Source organism: Pteropus medius, unplaced genomic scaffold, assembly GCF_902729225.1.
Source record: "Pteropus medius unplaced genomic scaffold, Ma_sr-lr_union100, whole genome shotgun sequence".
Lineage (NCBI taxonomy): Eukaryota > Metazoa > Chordata > Mammalia > Chiroptera > Pteropodidae > Pteropus > Pteropus medius.
This window is the reverse complement of record NW_024344437.1, coordinates 6,068,565-6,088,904: the sequence shown is the minus strand read 5'-3', so window position 1 is coordinate 6,088,904 and position 20,340 is coordinate 6,068,565. Positions and strand designations below refer to the sequence as shown.

The window sequence follows — 20,340 nt, the reverse complement described above, 5'->3', positions numbered from 1 at the left end:
GAAGAAGAATATATCTTTAAAAAAGATAACTTGGATGTCTGTGCCAGAGAGCGTGCCTATGTGCTGCCAGCATGTCGCCTCTCCCACCGACTCTGGTCAAGTTAGTGTAGGACAGTGGTTCTCAAAGTGTGGCCTCTGGCACTGCGGCATGGGCCAAGAAACCCAGATTCTCATAACCCATTCCAGATCTACTGGATCAGAAACTCTGGAGATGAAGCCCAGCAATAAATATTTTAACAAGCCCTCTAGGTAATTCTGATACATGCATGTAGATAATAAACAATACAGTTGCTTGTCAATTTTTCTCACCTGTTCTACTATTGGCATCCTGGCCTGGAAGGAGCCCTGGGTAGGATGGCTTGGGTTTGAAGCAATCCAAGCTGTTTCTTAGACAGTCTGCCCTGCGGATTTTACTGCCCTGAGTACAATAAAACTCTACCAAGACCCCTGTTGTCCTTTGCATACATTAACTCACTTAACCCAGCAAAGCCAGTACAGCAGACATTAGCAACCCATTTCTAAAAGCGAGGAAACAGCCAAAAGAGATTGAGTAACTTGTCTGAGGCCGTGCAGCTAGGAATTGTTGAGGTAGGAACAGAACCAGACCTCCAAAGCCCTCAATCTCTGTACTACAAAACAGTGGTTTTCTGATGATGGAGGCACTTGGGCCATTTTTTTTTATTAGGCAATAATCAACTTCATTTAATAGGTTTCCTAGTGTTCTTTATTTTAGTAAGAAAACCAGGACCCTCCTGCCATAGAGTATGCTGCAACATAGGTTATGATTTTATAGTTTGTTTTGTTAGGAATTACATATTACATAAAACATTGTGTTAGGGCTGAGTCTACTTCTTAGGTCAGGGAACATTATTTCTATTTCATTTATGAATATTGGTAATTGTGTGTGACAAAATATAGTTGCTATTGGTTTCAGAATAGTACATAAAAGAATAGGGATGAATTTAATTAGTGTATGCCTGGTTATGTCTTCTAGTTTTTATAGAAGCTCAGCAAGTAAATTTAGAACATGTTCTGAACATTTTAAAAATAAAATTTCTTCTTTTCAGCCCTAAAAATGATTCCTATCAAAACCTCATCTTATCTTTCTTTCAAAGAGAGGAACTCTTTTTTTTCTTTTTTTGTAAAAATATAGGGAATCCAAGTACCTGATAGAATGGGAATAACAGAGACTTAGAAGAAGGTTCTTTTGCAAAAGTTATATGGAAAACAGATACTCTAATATCACGCACATGACAGAGAAATAAGCTTTTGAGTTAAAATGATTGGAAAGCAATAAAGGATAACAATATGGTGCAAGAAGTGTGAGCAAAGATTTGTGAGGAGAGTTTCACTCTCCTAGGAAACTGTCAAGAATTTCAAAAGAAATACCACGAAGAAAAGTCAACAAATTCAAACTACTTTGTCTCTTCTAATCTGAAAGATATCAGAGCAAACTCGCCAAAAGTACCATTTGCTTTTGCAGAAGTGTGGTCCATGGGATACTGTTTTTCTCAAGAGTTACTAGAGATGAACGGATAAAGAAGATGTGGTACATATGTACAGTGGAATATTATTCAGCTTCAAAAAAAAAAAAAAAAGAAAGAAATCTTGCCATGGATGGACCTTGAGGGCATTATGCTAAGTGAAATAAGTCAGGCAGAGAAAGACAGATACAGTATGATCTCACTTATATGTAGAATCTAAAGAACAAAACAAAAAACAAAAACAAAAACACCCAAATTCCCAGATACACAGAATAGATTGGTGGTTGCAAGAAGCGGTGGGGGGCGGGGGATGGGCAAAATGGGTGCGGGGGATCGAAAGATACAAACTTCCAGTTATAAATGAAATAAGTCATGAGATGTAATGTATAGCATAGTTCTATAGTTCATAATACCATACCGTATCTATAAAAGTTGCCAAGAGAGTAAATCTTAAAAGTTCTCATTGCAAGAAAATAAAAAATCGTAAGTATGTATGGTGATCATTTCACAAATATACAAACAGCGAAACTAATATAACGTGGTACATCAATTATCTCTCAAATGAAAGAAAAAGAGCTCTGACCTACCAGTTACTCGAAGTCTGTCTGTACCAACCACAGCTTCCTTCTCATCTACAGTGAAGAGTGATTTGCCTTCCTTGGAATTGATCTGAAACTGTTGACTCTGGACTTCTACCATCTGGGGACCTGAAAGGTTAATTCAAACAGTTTATTATAAAGTGTTTACCATATGCAGTGTTATAATCTCTACTTTTACACATGCTAAATTACTAAACATGTAGGATTTTTCACTAACAGGTTTTTGATTCTATGATTAAATTTTGTAAGTTCTAAGCCTAAATCTATTCTATTATTAAAATTAATTTGAAAAACCCGTGCTAATATATATCAAATATATGTACAAATAAATTATTTAAAAGTTAAATTTTTTCAGGTTTTTAAAACTTGCCAAAAATAAGATAATTCTCCCACTCGTATTATTTAAATCTGCATTCTTTCGAGTATAAACCAGCTAAAGATTTTGTATTCTGAAATGTGATATTTACGAAAGAACCTTTTACAAACGGGTCACTTTCACGGCCAAGGTTAACTCAGAAAATGAATTATACTCAGATGCTCTCTTCTGCCCTTGTCCTCAGAAAGGTCCTCAGTTCTTACTCCATGGAGAAAAATAGATGTCACCATGGAAGAACACCCCCAATTTCCTGCCCTTCCCCTCATTTTTGTCTTCATTTTTTTTTTAATTTTATTTCAGTGACAGAGGTGTCGCCTTCTCCACAAGCTTAATTCCTTCATGTGAGCTTCGGACCCGTTGCTTCTCAAATCATAACTGTATTCGGCCAATGTTTAATGGGTGCCTCTATGGGCCAGGCGCTGGGGACACTGTATCCTCATGGAACGTATAAGCTCTTGTTCAATTTCTCTCATCCATACACTTGGGTCCTCATCATTTTATGTTTCGTAATTTCTCTGTGTGTTTCCACTTTTTTCAAACCCCGGAGCATAAGAGATTAATCTCTCTAGAACACAGCTATCAGCATTTGCTTAAGAAACTACAAGTGTTCCCTAGTTCTTCTGCATGTTAGTTTTATATTCTTATGTAGAAAAGTAAGTTTATTGAAAAAATGAATAGCTTACAGTTTTTATATAGTGTATGTGTCCCTCTGTCCCCAATGATACTCATTAAAGTTGATGGACACCTGCTAGAAATGAAATCGAAGCTTTCAATGAATACATTAATCCATTTTGAACATGGTCACCAACGTATTCTTACACTACTTCATTAATTTGTACCTCAGAACCTTTCATTTAACTGTGTGTCTGTAGGTATGTGTGTGTGTGTGTGTGTGTGTGTGTGTGTGTGTGTATGAGATTTATAAAATGGAACTCATTTTTTCCTCTATGTTTTATCTTCTTTCTCTTAAGGAAGACTACCTTAATTTTTTTGGTAGTTTATGGTTCCCTATGAAGAGAGAAGGAGGCATTCCAGGTGGAGGGCAAAGGCACAGAGGTGAATAAAATTTCACCTTTATTTTATTTAAAAAAAAAAAATATATATATACACACACACACACACACACACACACACACAGAGAGAGAGAAGAGAGAGAAATAATATATATATATATACAGAGAGAGAGAGAGAGAGAGAGACGCTAAATTTAAATATGTTTTCTGATCCAGAATAAACTGCTGTCCAATGATAACAAGCTCATAATCACAGGGATAATCATCTCTTAAAATCATTGAGTTTGGAATTACCTTGTTAACTTTTACTAGTATTCTACTAGCTTTTATAACCTAGCTGGACATGAATTAAAGTTGAGCGAGTAATCCTCTCTTGCAGCAGAGTTCCTTAAGAAATAGAATTTAAATTCTATCTTGGTGATAAAAAGAAAAAAAAAGAGCTGACTGGTAAAATAACATTTTTAATGGAAGGTCTTGGTGCAAAAAAAGAAACAGAAAATAAAGGAAATAAACATAAGAAGGTTTTATAATCTGATGAATTAAGTTTGTGAAATTGGCTTAAGGGTTTTTCTAGTGAAAAATATAACCAAATGCTTCCTGACATACAATATGCCGCCTTAACAGCTTCCTCCATCCCCTCACCCCACATCGCCATGACAGCTTGAATTTAAGATACCATCATGTAAAAGTAAGTATCAAACTTGGCCAACCCATCTGAGCACAGCTTGAATACTTCTGGGTGTGTCTTATTTTTAAACTAGCCAGAATCGTTATTTGAAAATAAAATTAAATTAACGGTAGTAATCAGAGCTGCATTTATAACTGGTAAGATTCCATTGTTGTTGCTTATGGTTCGAGATCTTTTCGTGCAAAGATTTGAAATGCTAACTATTAGCATTTGCTTTTCAATGTTTGATTTCTTTTGGAATTTAAGACCTTTGGTTTTGATTGCATTGGTTGCCAACTTTTTCAGTGGTTTAGTAATAAGCAATTATTCATTGAAATGGGATTAATTTGGTGAGTTCACATAAATTACATTTTAATGCCCAGATTGGCTAAATTTATCTCCTTTCAAGAAATGTGAGGCTGGAATGACTGTGATTGTGGGTAATCATTTACTGAAAGTAATCTTGAATTTGGTGAGTTATATTCCCTAGTTCAGGGTTCTCAATATAACAGAGGCTTTCCAGACAAAGGTTTAATAGAAATCACTAATTTAATACTCTATTAGGCATGAAACACTAAGGTTAAAACTCAAGATTTGAGGCTAACGGTTTAAACCAAAGTAATTCTAACGGGTTTTTTTTTTTTAAAGTAAATTCCTTGTTGTCAAAAATGAGAACTGTCTCTACAACTCAAACAGCTGCTGGCATGCTAGTGTAAAGAAATCTGATTAGGGAGAGGGAGGGCTAGTGGAAACACTCAGAGAAATAAGTCCTGGGGTCATTCCTGGTCAGGCTTTCCTAGGAACTAGCTGTGCGTTCTTGAGCAAATTAGCTTCAGTTTTTTCTATCCATGAAACTAAGGACGGATTTATATTATCCCTAACTGTATCATAAAAAGGAATCATCAGGTTCCTATGTGGCTATAGTTTCACATGTAACATTATTCTGTTTTATAAAAACAGCCATTAAAAAAAAAAAGACACAGAAAGTTACCAGCTTGTGTTGACAATATACTTCTCATCTACTTCCGCATAATCAAAAGGGCCATCTAATTTCTTAGGTTTTGCAAATCTGTGAAATATTGATAGTATACAGAATGTATTCACATTCCTTTTACCAGCTGGTTTACTCTTTTGTTATTTCTTTCATCTATATTCCTCCTCTCTAATCCTTTTTCCCAAGGTACAAAATTCCATATGACCTCATTTCCACGTGACCTTATTCTCTGATCTTAGCTGACTGGGTAGATGTACACAGCCGACCCAAGGGTAGCTGGCCAAATGGATTAGTGGGACCAATTAAAATACTTTGTTATGAATTGAGAATTCATGAAATTGAGGACAAAGTTGTTGGTGCCGAGAACTACAGCTCATCATATGAAGAACCAGAGAGGTCCTGGAGGCCCTGCAGAGTTAGAACCGATGCAGCCACAATACCCAAGGGAAAAGGATGGGCAGATATACACCAGAAGGGAGGGGTACCTGACCAGAAGGTTCATAGGAAGGGGAGGGAGAGAGAGAACTTTGGCTCTTAGCCCCGATCGCTGTTTTTTTGAAAGCATCTACTTCCGTTCATTTCCTTTGGTCTCTGAGAGACTCTTTTGTATCCTACAGTAGTCATTGTGTTTCTTGTACTATCTTGGATGGTCCTCTATTTCTTGGATTCAAAATAACTTTAATTAAAATACTTTAGACAGTCCTCTACCCTCTCCTCAAAGTCATGCTAACTATTCTCTGTAGTAGACACAGCAAGATATTTAGAAAATTCAGACTTTGATAGTTCATAAATGATTTTGAATTCTTTAGAAGATAAAACAAACATCCATTTGGCACAGTATTCATGGACCACACACATGCGAAGCGCTGTGACGCAGCTGGACTCACCCACTTTTAATCTGCCTGTGACCTCTCCTTCAGAGTTTCGTGCGTTTACAGTCACATTCTGAGTAGACTGTAGAAGTAGAGACGAGTCCTAGGAAGGGATTTACAAAGTTAGCCAAAGATATCTTTATATTTGTATATAAATTTAAGATTTGTATAAAATCTCCATAGTCACAGATTCAGTGATACTATACATTTTCATAAAATTATTTTAAAGCTTGAATTGCATTATGTTAAAGAGATAAATGTATTAACTTTTATTCATAAAATATAATAATCTTATGGGTTTATAGTGCTGCGTGCACTGGTTACAATGTGCCCGATCAGTTTTCACGGTGAAGATCTAAAACAATCACTTTTAATATTCTTTTTTCTTTTCCAAAGAATCAAAATTTCATTTTCATTATTTATGTTCTGGACATGATATATTTTAGGAAGACAAATCATAGAATGGTTAGTTCTTCTATATAAATACCATGTTACTTATTGTTAAAATGCAAAGATTTTTCACAATTTCAAAAGAGCTTTTCAAATTTGTTGAATGCCTAGTTTTTGAGCTTTTGTTGGAAGAGAAAGTGGCTTTATGAGCACGTTAGTGTTTTCTTCAGTATCAGTTCTAAGTGGGTGGTTTCGTTTTACAGAACATTGCTTGCTTTTATATAAATAGTTTTCTTCAAAAGGAATGCAGTAATTTGGCTGTTGGGTTCAAGTGGATTTACGGTTCACTCAGAGGGAACAAAATACCTTCCAGAGTTGTGGGAAATAATGTAATTTTTCAGAAGGAAAGACGTTTCAGGAGTACTTTGGAACTCTCACAGGTCAGATAATTTGTCCAGCTGGCAGATGGAAGCAGATGGAAGCTTGTGGAAGCAGATGGATTTATCAGCCCCTCACATTTTATCCAATGATGCGACCTTAATACTTGTTTTTGCATTGTTATAAAATAACTAGCATGATAATGAAGTTAACAATTTACCCACAATTTTAGCATCCATCCTCTCATTTCATCCCCCACATTTTGAAGTAGGTACCATGGTAGATGAGAACACTGAGTTCAAAGAGATTAAATTACAGCTCGCCCAAAGTCACAACTATCAAGTGACAGTGTCAAGATAAAACCTAGTCTTTAGATGCCAACTTCCATGCTCTTTTCTTCCATTCCCCCGGAATGGGCAGACAGGGCCCAGGTTGGAGCTGTGAGGTCTACTCCCATGCCTAGACGAAATAAGCTATTCTGGGAACCACTCTAGGAGTCTGATCCAATGAGGACTCTCAAACCCTTTTCTTTTTCTGCCTTCCACTGTCGGGGCTGGAAAGGCTAACTGCTTTCTCAGCCTGTCTTGCAGCTAGGGGGACCCAAGTGATACAATTCTGGTCAATGAGATGGAAGCCGAAATCTGCTGGGGGCAGGAAGAGGGTTTCCAGGCAGGCTTTTGCTTTCCTGATGAAAAGGAGATGTATTGGCACTGCAGGCTTCCCCGGCCACATGCCTTGGATGATGTTGCCTAGCAGACACCTAGCAACCGTGGGGAAGGCAGAAAGACGGCAAAGCTGCCGGCCCCAACATTGGTGAGAGTTGAACTGATGCTGTAACCGCCCACTTCTAGCTTCTAGTTATATGAGAATAAAAGTTCTGATGAGTTTATGCCACTCCTGGCTAGATTTTCTGTTACTCATAGTATAAAGCAGAAATGGCTCTGTGGCAATATTAACAAAATGATATAAATATTCCCTCTATCAACTTAATGAAAGCTCTTATATTAATTGTACTTGCTCTTTGAAATAATCAACAGGTACATTTTTAAAAAACTGTAATGTTTATTGTAAAGTAGAGGGCATTTCCATTATCTATGTGAGGAAAGCTGAGAGCTAAAGCTTGTGAATGAGTTTCTCATTTTTCAAAATTAGCTAGTGATATCCTTTAGACAAATTTGAAGCCATTTGTAAATGACAGCCAGGTGGAAAGAAACATTTAATAATTTGTCCATTAATCTGAACTGAATTCTGACTGTATTCTTTGGATAAAAACAATGTATCATGCAACACTATATTTAGTCTTAGGATGTAGATAAAAGAGGCACAGGACATGATCTCTTTTCTCCAGAGTGTGTGACCTAGATAAGGAGCAATGAGGGAGATGCATAAAAAGACGGCCAGAGGGGAGGGAGGTGGGGGCTGGGAGAATGGGGTGAAAGGTTAAAGAAGTACAAATTAGTAGCTGACGGATGGTCACTGGGATGGGGAGCACCACAGAGGAAATGCAGTTAGCTTTCATATAATGGCTAGATGGAGAGTCATGAGAGAAAGAACAATTAGGGGGATCGTTTTATAAACTATACAAATGTCTAACCAACGTACTGTATACTCGAAACTAATAATAATAATAAAAAAGACCATTAACAATGTAAGGATGTGTTGGTAGAGCTCAAATATAGATCACAACTGCCTTAAGAGTTCTCAATAGTCTCCTCTGGCCACTTTGTATGTGGACATGATTAATTATTTCAAATGTGAACCTAATATGGGAATGGCAGAAGCTTAGTTAGTCACTGAAGCAGCATGTGTTTGTCAAGAAGTCTGCCAAATCATCTGGAAAAATTATATTTATGGCATAAAGTTATTCATAATATTCTCTTATCATTCTTTGAATGTCTGTAGGATCCTCAGGGGTCTCCCCTCTACCATTTCTGACATTGGTCCTTCGTGCCCTCTCTTTTTAATGGTTAGTCTAGTTAGAAGTTGATCGATTTTTATTGATCTTCAAAAAGAACCAGCTTTTGGTTTCATTGATTTTTCTCTATTGTTTTTATGTTTTCTATTTTTTTTTTTGATTCCTGCTTTTAATTCTTTCATTTCTTCTCTTACCTTTGGCTTAGTTTGTTCTTTTTCTAGTTCCTCTATGAGTATGCAGAAGTCATTGATTTTCTTTTTTTCTAATATAGGCATTTAGTGCTATAAGTTTTCCTCTAAGCACAGTTTAAACTATATCTCCCCAAATTTGATATACTGTTTCTCTCTTTTTCATCAGTTCAAAACACTCTCTAATGTCTCTTTTGATTTCTTCTCTGACCCATGGATTATCTATCAATATTTTATTTAATTCCCAAATATCTGAAATATTTTCAGATATTTTTGTTACTATTGTCTAATTAAATTTTTTGTAGTCAAATAACATATGTTGTATGATTTGAATACTTTTAAGCTTATCGAGGTTTGTTTTATAGTCCAAAATATAATCTTGATAAATATTCCCTGTGCATTGAAAAATAACTGGTATTCTGCTGTTGGCGGGAAGTGTGCTATATAAATGTTAATTATATCAAGTAGGTTGATAGTGTTCTTCAAGTCTCCTACCTATATCCTTATTGATTTTCTGTTATTGAGAGAAAGATGTTGAAATCTCTTTGTTCTTTCAGTTATTGAGATAAAAATGTTGAAATCTCTGACTATAACTGTGGATAATTCTTTTTTTTTTTTTGCAGCTGTATCAGTTTTTGCTTCATGTACCTGGAAGTTCTAATATTAGGTATATAAATGTTTAGTGATATAAATGATGAATTTACTCCTGCGTCTTTTGAAACAGCCCTCTGTATCTCTGAGATCTTTATCTCTTTGCTCTGAAATCTACTGTTATTAATAAAATGGGTTTGAACTGCATGAGTCCACTTATATGTGGATTTTTTCCAATAAGTGCTGTAAATGTATTTTCCTTATGGTTTTCTTAATAATATTTTCTTTTCTTTAACTCACTTTAGTGTAAGAATATAGCTTATAATACATATAACATACAAAATATGTGTTAATCAACCGTTTATGTTATCAGTAAGGCTTCTGGCCAACAGCTGGCGATTAGTAGTTGAGTTCTGGGGGAATTAAAATTTACACGTGGATTTTCGACCATGGTGGGGAGGGGTGTCAGCATCCCTTACCCTATGTTGTTCAAGGATCAACTGTATAGCCACTACAGCTTTCTTTTCATTAGTGTTAATATGGTATATCTTTTTTATTTTATTTTTTATCCTTTTATTTTTAATCTATTTGTGTCTCTATAGTTAAAGTGGGTTTTTTTAAGTGGCATATAGTCATTCTTCCTTTTTCATTCAATATGACAATCTCTGGTTTTCAATTGGAGTGTTTAGACCATTTATATTTGATGTGCTTATTGATATGGCTTGGTTCAAATCTACCAACTTGTTATTTGTTCTCTATTTATTCTATCTGCTCTTTGTGTCCTTTGTCGGGTTCCTTTCGGACTGAGTATAATTTACGGTTTCATTTTATCTCCATCGTTGACATATTAGCTACACTTTGTATGTGTGTTTATGTTAGGATTTATAAATCTTTAACTTATCATGGTCTGTCTTCAAGTAATTCATGTAAAGGCCAATTCATGTATAACATAAGAACATTATAACAGTACTTCCATTTTTTTCTCTCATGGTCTTTATTTTACTGTTGTCATAAATTTACTTCCATCTTTGCTGTAAACTCCAAAGTACATTGTTATTATTTCTCCTTTAATAGTCAAGATCTTCTAAAATGTTTAAAATAGTAGACTAATTTTTTGTTTACCCACATATCTACCATTTTTGGTATTTTTTATTCCTTCATGAAGATCCACATTTCCATCTGGTATCATATCTCCTTTGCATGAATCATTTCCTTTAATATTCTTGTAGTGCCAGTCTGCTAAAGTAATTTTTTCAGCTTTAGTAAGTGTGAAAAGAGAGACTATTTGCCCTTGTTTTTGAAAGATATTTTTGCTAGGGACAGAATTCTAGGTTGGCTGGGTTTTGTTTCATTACTTTAAAATTGGTGCTCTACTATTTGAGTTGTTCCTGACTAGAAGTCTGCTGCCATCCATTCTTATGTTTTTTGTTTTTGTTTTTTTGTATATAAGATGTCCTATTCCTCTGGCTGCTTTTAAGATTTTCTCTTTATCTCCAGTTTTAAGCACTTTCATTGATATGCTTTGATGTAGTTTTCTTCTTGTTTCTTTTGTTTTAGGTTCATTAAGCATGTTTGATATGTGGATTTAAAGTTCCATCAAACTTGGAAAAATATTTCGCATTATTTTTTTCAAATATTGTCCTCTCATCTCTCTCTGTCAATTTTTTCCAATCTTTTTCCTCTGTGTTTCATTTTGATTAGTATCTATTGCTACACCTTAAAGTTCACTAATCTTTTCTTCTATAGTGTCTAGTCTGTTGTTAATCTGTTAATCCCACCAATTGACTTTTAAAAAAAGAATTCCAGGTGTTATATCCTTCAACTCTAGGTTAATGTGAGTTTTTTCTGTCTTTCCATCTTTCATGTCTCTCCTTGACATGTTCACGCTTTCCTTGACCTTGTGCCCAAATAGAACAGTTTTTTTGAACTTTGTACTGGGACACACTAAGTCAGTTGGAAAAATTATGATACCTTCAAGGATTCTTGTTAAGCTTTGTTATGTGGAACCAGACCAGCAATGATACTAGTGCTGATTTTGTGTCACTCCTGAGCCAATACCTTTCTTAACATTCTACCTGATGCCCATGACTTACGAAATTCTGTTCAGACAGTAAACTGGGATAATTCTAGGACTCACCTCTTTTGTTTCATTTTTTTCAGAGATAAGTATCCTGACTGCCATTGTCTGACATCTGAAAATTGTTCTAGTCCATTTGGGCTACTATACCAAATGCCAGAGACTGGATGGCTTATAAACAACAAACATTTATTTATCACAGTTTTAGAGGATGAGAAGTCCAAGATTATGGTGCTGGCCAATTCAATGTCTAGTGAGACTTGCTTTCTAGTTCATAGAGTGTGCCTTTCAGCTGTAATCTCACATGATGGAAGGGGCAAAGGAGCTCTCTCGGGCCTCTTTTACAAGGGCACTAATCCCATTCATAGGGGCTTCATCCTCATGACCTAAATACCTCCCCAAAGCCTCATCTCCTAATACCATCACCTTGACGGATTACGATTTCAACATATGAACATTCAGACCATAGTAAGAACCATATGTTTTCAAGTTTTTAGTTGTTTAATGAGTTGTTTAATCTTTCCTCTATTACCTATTTTGATTTTTATAATTTCTTCTTCTTTTCGTTAAAGTTGCTCAAAATAGCTCTATGCCCTTGAGATTCTCAAGTGTGCTTTTCCAGTCATTTTCAGATTGACTATTTTTACTTGGAAGTTAATTTCCTTTCTCGTAGAGTTTATTTTGTAACCTTGTTTTAGATGAAGTTTTCCTTACGTGGTTTGAAGTCTCAGTCTTAAGCTGCTGTGTATTTTAATTTCTGCACTTATCCAGCCTGTCTAAAAGCTTTTTACCATTGCTTCCATTCAGACCCCACGGTCTCTCAGTCTTACAAGGGTGGCTCAGGGCCTCTGTCCTCAGTGATATTAGTGTCCTGGTCTGGCATCTTTGTGGGTTCCTCCCCACAGATACACAGCTTTATTCAAGCTTGGGCAGGGGTTACCAGCAATTTCTGCCTTTCATTGCTGTCTCATGCTATAGGCCTGCTGGGGTCCCAATCATGTTGACATCAATTTGGTGTCTGTTGCTCTGTAGGCTCTGATCGTAAGCTGTTCCTGTCTCTTTTCAGGTTTGTGAACCTCAAAGAAAATCATTTCAAGTAAAGGTTTAAAATTGTGTTTCTGTTCTATTTCATGTTCGATCGTGTCTCTGTGTTTTACTATGTAGTCTTTTTGCTCTATCAGATATAACTGCTCTGTGTTTATGTTAACGGGCAGGGTGGATGGGTTTAAGTCATGAACTCCAAGCACAGTCCCGACAGAGCCTCATGTATTAATTCTGAAGGGTTACCGAGTCATCATATGCTAGCAGCCAGAACACCATGCTGAATTACACTTAAAATGAAAAAATTCTCCCAGCCCAGCAATATGGATAAATAAAATATGTGTCACATTTTGCAAATTCATAAGATAATTTCTATAATTTTATGGAAAATTACTTCCTAGACGCATCTTTGAAAAGAAAACATAACTAATACATCAGTGCAAGGCATAATTTTGTTCAGTTAATCCTATTATTGGAAAGCCATACTAGTTACAAAATACTTCACAGCTCTGTTATCACGTAATATTATTCCAAATGTTTGTGTAATTTTATGTACTGATTGACATTTCACATTAATGTATCATTGTGAGACTTTAATATGTAATTATCTAAAATAATTTAAATAATTTTGCTCCCTTTTCAAAAAAGGATACTGTAGATGAAAAAGTCTGATAGGATATAACTAAAAGTATTATTAATTCCAGAATATTATATTTGCTATGATTTAATCACCCGATTTCAGTCGCCAGGCTATTCTCTCAGTCTTATCTCTTAAAAAAATATGGTAGGAGATTAGCCAACAGAACTCTGGGGCAAAAAAAGGCTAAGCTCTAATATTTGAATTCTTTCTTTGCATCTGACTTCCCTTTTTACAAAAGCTTGCATTATTTCCCATGTTTCCATACAACAGGGCTGGTTAATAGGGGGAAGTGCCATCATGACTGATGTACGTGTATTATCTGAATAAGCTCATAGAATCAGGCTGATACGGACAACAGCCTGTGATATTCCAGGTCATTTACCTGTTCCTACTGCTGACACCGTAGTGCCTGATAACTACTGCGCGCTCTGTACTCTCTAGGACCTCTCTATTGCAATCAGTACTCATAAGTTTTATACCATATCATTTTGTAGTTGGTAGTAGAGGTTGGTGATTGTTCTGATGTTTAGTTTAGGAGTGTACTTTATCTCTCTTACAGTGGTTGGCCTTTTGTTTCTTTTGTAATTGCCCTAGATTAGCTAGCATAGCCTCTGTATGTAGGAGATGCTGATAGATCCTTTTGTACCTAGAAAAGGGAGGAAAATGAAGAGTGTACTCTTCCTACAATTGATGAGTTACAGCTGGATGAAGTTGTAACACTTTATTCAGATAATACCACCTAATCAGTAACTAGCAAAATATCTCTACTACAAAGTCCATAGCATCATATAAGGAAAAACAGAACATATTACAAAAATTGTTTGACTATATTTTGTATTTGGCTCTACTCGTTATAAATTTCATGGAGGTAAATGAAGATAATACTGAGGCAGATTTACTTTTGAAGTCACACAATTGTTTAATGGTGTTGATTAATCTATTTATGGAGAATCCTATAGAACCATAATCTGTAATTAGTATAATTACTACAGAACATAATACTATGACACTAATTTTTTCCTAAGCTTTGCAGATAATTTTAAATGCCTTGAAAGAAGTGTATTTAAATTACAAGCATAAATGGGAAGAATTTTAGATTGTTTTTGATAAAGGTTTTAATTACCAAGCCTTTATTATGGTCTAAATTACTGAGGTCACCAAATTCAGATCTGAAGCACATAAAAACAGTCTTTTTAGAACATAATATCAGAAATGAGTTCTACAACCTTGGAGCTAAGCTTTTTATAACGAGTGTGTCATGAATGTGTGTACGTGTCTACTTTCTAAGAACTCTCCTTTGAAATATGCCGAATTTCTGCGCTTAACCATTATTTCTTTTTCATAAAGTACAAATGATTTAAATGTTTCATCAAATCGTTTTCTTACCACTCTGGAGTGTACTTCTTTGGCATACAATGGGAATAAAAACTCAGATTCCCCTTCCAAGCGAAGCCCATCATTTGTAACACGCAAGTGACCCATTCCTGTCTGTTAAAAAGACGAGACAGTAGAGATTTTGTTATTGCTTTCTTTTGTCATTCCATTTCTTTTAGAATCAGCTTAAATTACATATGCATTTTCATTGACTTCCTATCAGCGCTTTTCTGTATTTCTCTCAAATGCATTATTTAAAACTTTAGTTGTTTTTATTCAATACATAATATTTTATTAAGTCTTACGTAAATACAAAGGCCTGTTTAGAAAATACATATAAGATTTAAAGAATCTTTTTACCAGAAACGCCCAAGAGCCCATTGCCATGTAAGAAAAAGAATCTTACCGTTATTATTTCAAAATTTTTAAAATTAAGATGCAATAGAATGGACCCTTTTGAGGTGTACAGTTCTATGAGTTTTAACACACGCGACCACCAACACAATCAGGAGACAGAACCGTTTCATCACTACCGCCCCTCAAAATGCCCTAACTACCTTTTTAAGGCTTCAGACGTATATATCAGGCGAGTTCATGAAATAGCAAATATCTATTGGGCCTTTCTTACGTGAAAAGTGGTGTGGAGCTCTAGTCAAGGTGCCGGCTCTCAACGAGCTTCCAGTCGTGAATAGTTGCCAGAAAGGGTAGAAGACTTAATTCTGAAAATCACCAACCGCTATCATGCTATTCGATCTCTTGGGCAGTTCAAAACTTCTCAACACTGGACCTCTCTCTCCTTGAAACACCACTCTCGTTTGGTTCTCATGAACTGTGCTAGTCTAGCTTTGCTCTGACTGCAGAAAACACTCTCTTGGCCTTGTTGCACATCCATCCTCCTCCACCCGGCCCCTGACTGCTGGCTCCCTCCGCTGTCCTAGGCCTTTCCAGGCATTCCCGCAGATCACACCCTTGGCTTCCATGACCATCTCAGTGTGGAAGACACACCTACTTGTATTTGCAGCTTAGATTCTGTCTTTTGAGCTCTCGCGTGTGGTGTGTGTGTGTGTGTGTGTGTGTGTGTGTGAGACTATCTGTCCATCCTTTTGAATGTTTTGAATCTTGATCTTCCTTCTCTCCCCCTAGGATAGAGGCAGATAAAAAGGACGGAGAGCAGAATGGTGGAGTGAATGAAACAAAGACATTTTATACAAGGACAGGACAGAACCGATGCCATAGACTTCTCTGAGTTGACAAGTCGCACTAACAAGAACCAAATTCAGTGTGTGATGACACACTCCGCCCAGCTCCCCATCTGTGAACCAGCACTCTGGGTCTCTCCCCGTGGGTTTGGGCGCTGTGGTTTTGGCCCTGTGGTTGGTGGAAGCCCCTCCCTCATGCTGCTGGGCTTGGGCCGATCCTCACCGTGGGCAGAGGGGCCTCCCGGAGTCTCTCTTACATGTGTGAGTCAGTGTGTGGTTTGGTTTGAAGAAGAGGCTCAAAGTCTAAAAAGCTGACAACGACCGTTTTAGTTTCTCACAGGATCCAACCATGCATTTGTAAAGTATAGTTTATGAAAATAAGTAAACCTCAGAAAAATTATTCAATTCATCACATGGGGGTAGGTAGTGTAAGCCCTGACACCTGTTGTTGTTTCTTTCTTTTTCGTAATGCATGTGCCTGACTTTGATTGACAGCCTTCCACCTCAGAGACAGCTCTCAGACTGACTAGATCAAAAGCCAGGCTGCCTTCCCCACTGAGGCTCTGGTTTTGGAGATGGGGCTGATTTCAATAATTGACCATTTGGGCCACTTGTTTGTTTTCTCTCTCTGCACTTTAAATTCTCTGCTCTTAGGTTTTAAAATCACTAATCAAGGGTGGACCTCAGTGAAACCCTGGGCTCCCAGCCTTAACCCCAGTAAAAGCAGAACCCCAGGCCCTTGCACTCTCTGTCTGTGACCTTGCTGTGTGGCCCCAGGTGGGCTGTGGAATTTCCAGGTTTTGTTAAATAACAAACTTGTAGCTTTTCAAAGTTTCTCAGTGGTTATTGCTGAAGGGTGTCTTTCAATTGTAATAAGAACTCCCAAGGGCTTTTCCAGACACAACATTGGTTATGGACAGGCTGAGACCAGTACAAAACGGAATAAGCTAATTTTTAGCAAGCAATTCCATCAGGAATTTTATATCCTAGAAGTAACCAAAGTGAACTTTCAAGATTAAAAACGCTCACCTGAAAATCTGCTGCTAAATTTTTGGGTTCAAGTGAACAAATGCCGAGAGTTCTCTGAGCTATATTTTGCTACATCAGGAAAAAAAAAAAATGATGACAAAAACTAATGCTAATTCTACCCTCTCAAGTAGCTAATTCACATAATCAGATTGCGAAAGCTAATGGCTCCTTCTCATGCATCATTTCCTCCTCTGGCTGTTACTTTTCTTATCTGAAAAATGAAGGAACTGATACGAGATGACTTAAGTCTCCTTTCACCTGTAATATTTTTTGATTTTAATAAGATGAATCACAAACCTCTGGACAAAACAAATCACTTTACAATACTTGAAAACAAAAGGATATGCTTATCTATTTGTTTAGGTTTTTTTTTCTTTTAAAGTCAGGTATGTCGAGGTATAATTTACAAATAATAACACATTTACCCTTTTTAGTGAACAGTTCTATGCATTTTTGCAAACTTAACATAGTCGTGCATCCACGACACAATCAAGATAGAGAGCAGTTCTTAGAGACCCTAAACGTGCCTCTCTGTATCGCCCCCAGCCCCCAGCCCACACTCTCATTCCTTGGCAAGCACTGCTTTCTGTCTCCATAATTCTAACCTTTTCCAGAATGTTGCATAAATGGAATCACACAGTACGGAGCCTTTCCAGCCTGGCTCCTTTTTATTAGAGTAATGCATTTGACATTCATCCACACTGTCGTGTGTATTAGTAGTTTGTTTCTTTTTATCGATGAGTAGTATTCCACTAGACGAACGTACCACCATCAGCTGAAGGACATTTGGGTTGTTTTGATGAATAAAGAAAAAAAGCCACTATCTACTTCTCTGTACAGGTTTCTGTATGAACATAACTTTCTTTTCTGTTGGGCGAATACTCAGGAATGGCATTCCTGGGTTGTACAGTTGACTGTATAAGAAACAAGAAACTGAACATTTGCTTCTGTATCGACATGGAAAACCACAAAGTCACACCGATTCCAATTTCAATCCAACACCACGGGGTTTAACTGGTTTTCTCTCTCATATTTGTATCTCCCTCTTTTGACAATGAGGAACTTGACGCCCACTACCCGTTCATTTACTTGTCCAACCAACCCCCTTCACATTTCCACTCTCCCGCCTCCCTCTCCGATAGGGATGCCTCCTCATTCCACCTGGCTCCACACCCTTTCCTCGTGGGGCTCCAGTGCCGAGGGGTTCCACTCGCTCTTCCAGGCCCTGACACCCAGTGCTGGGTCACACCTCTTCATAGACACCCTCTTCACCCAGCTGGGGCTCCGACACCTTGCTCTGGGCCACCGCAGATCCCTACTCTTCTGACACAGGATTTTTACATAGTTTGATACGATCTCCTTACAAAATAATTATAATTGTAAGTGAGAAAATAGTGATTTTACAGTGAAGAAGCCTGGCTCAAAGTGATGGGCCAAGTATAAGATTCGTGGTGTTGATGAAAATCCTGAATTCAGAATCCAGAGGGGGTGACAGAAGGCTTCCGGGAGCTGGAGAAGGACGGAAGCAGGGAACAGGCTAGTGCATGAGCAGCCTCAGCGTTAGGGTGCGGGAGATGGGTGGGGAGGTGTGGGCTTCTTACGGAGACCAACATAAATAGGGATGAAAGGAAAATGGGCATCACCTGCAGCGGACCGAGGCAGACAGTGGAGGTGAACCTGTGAAGGAGAGGGAGGCCGACCGGAGGATGAGCGTCTGATGCTGCCCGCTGGCCTTCATCTATGAGGGAAGGGTCTGGCGCAGTGTGGCCACAGGCCCTGGGCACCAGGTCCATTCCTGACCCCAAAGAGAATGGACAGACTTGCTCTAGATGTGTGGGGCCCACCCCTGACTCTTGCTGATTGCATTGTGGCTCTCCCACTTGTCCTCCAGCATATCATACTAATGGTCATTTTTTTTTGTTTTTGAGTACTTCGAGCTCCTTCATGCTGCCACGTGTCTGCTCATGTTGTTGACTAAGAATAACTGTGTCGCTTTAACTTCCATGGCTGCTTCTTATTAAACCTTCTGGGCTCGTTTCGGTCACCCTTGTGCTATCTTGCTACTCTGTGTGTATCTCTATATGAGCACATGGGTACTTATACATGGGCCTCTGTGTCTCTAGCACAAAACATTGGTCACTCCTCCCTGGGAACCATGGACCCTAGTTCCCTACTCTTGAATCTGGGCTAACAGAATGTAGCAGAAATAACATCAAAGAGGCCCTGAGGCTCCTACTCAGGCCTCTTGGAATATTCTGGAAGCCCTGAACACACTCACCATGGAGGAAGCCCAGGTCCCTTGAGGTCATGTGTCGGTTCCAGCAGAGTCCAGCCTTCCAGCCGGCCCTGCACTGGCACCAGATACATAAGTGAAGTCATCTTGGACCCTGGAAATGTGCTCCGGTACCAGTTAATTATGTCTGAGTGACCTTAGTGGACATCATGGAGAACAGAAGAATTGCCCAGCTGAGTCTTCTCCCCTTTCCTGAGCTACACAATAAAAAGTTACAGTAAAATGCCTTTTGTTTTAAGGCATTAATTTTTGGATTAATACGTTTTGCAGCCACAAATGCCTGGAGCACCTCCTGAAGGCAGGGATTAGCCTTATCTATTCTCACCTCTTGGTTTAAGGTCTGATGCACAGTAAGTGTTTATAACATGGTTATTGACCTGTTAAATCAGGAAAAAAAAAAAAAAGGAGAAGTTTCTAGAAAAAAGTCAGAAGTTCAGCCAATAAAATTTAATATCATCAAGATCGTATATTATACCATATTGTCAGCTTAACACTCACGTGGCATCTCGACTCTGGCTTTTCTTCTTTGGGTGCTTCGCTCAGTTTCGGTTTTAATGTGATTGCACTATCTTTCATTTAATTTGCCAGTTCCTGACTCTGTTCTGCTCCTAATCACTCCAACCCCCACCCCCAGCCCCGAGTGGGCTCGACACTTCTGAGAAATAGCAAGGGGCCGGGAGAGCCTTGCCAGCAGCGTGCCTGGATGCGTCCCCAAGGCAGTTTACAAAGATCAGTGGGATGATGAGCGCCACCGTCCAAAGTCCCTTCCACGGCATAGCCGTAGGGGGAACGGGCCGGAACATTTCATGCCTCAAATGCGTCCTCCTTACAACCTTAACCTTGAACTGCAGCTCAAGCCCTGCCAAACCTCTCTTTCATCTTCCCAAAGCCGGAGTGGACAAGGTCATGTGTTGCTTTGACCCTTAATCATCATTTTCTTAATTGCAAGGTGAGCATTCAACAGCTAGAACAACAGAAGTAGAACGCGGACTAATCAACTTTGCCTGAAACGTTAAATTCATTTTGTCAGTAAACTACTATTTTTGGCTTTCTTCACTCTGGAGGTCAAAAGATTGCAAAATATTTGATTGTTCTGCAAGCTTCTCTTTCATTTATTATGGTTTAATTAACCTACATACCCTTTTGAATTTACCAAATTAATTTTGTTTCAAGTAACTAAATTTGACAACTTTCCCTTCTTGTACCTAATAAATTCCTCC

The 20,340-nt window shown here is 37.9% G+C and overlaps 1 protein-coding gene across 2 annotated transcripts in view; it reads right to left on the bottom strand.

The window, feature by feature from the left end:
• Positions 1–20,340, bottom strand: part of SGCG (sarcoglycan gamma) — a 105,553-nt gene that overhangs the window by 26,674 nt on the left and 58,539 nt on the right. For both annotated transcript variants that reach the window (XM_039873042.1, XM_039873043.1), the window contains exons 3-5: positions 14,612–14,713; positions 6,021–6,108; positions 2,072–2,191 (exon numbers count right to left, since the gene is read on the bottom strand). In XM_039873042.1, the coding sequence (XP_039728976.1) occupies positions 2,072–2,191; positions 6,021–6,108; positions 14,612–14,713 (310 nt within the window). The remainder of the gene's footprint in view (positions 1–2,071; positions 2,192–6,020; positions 6,109–14,611; positions 14,714–20,340) is intronic.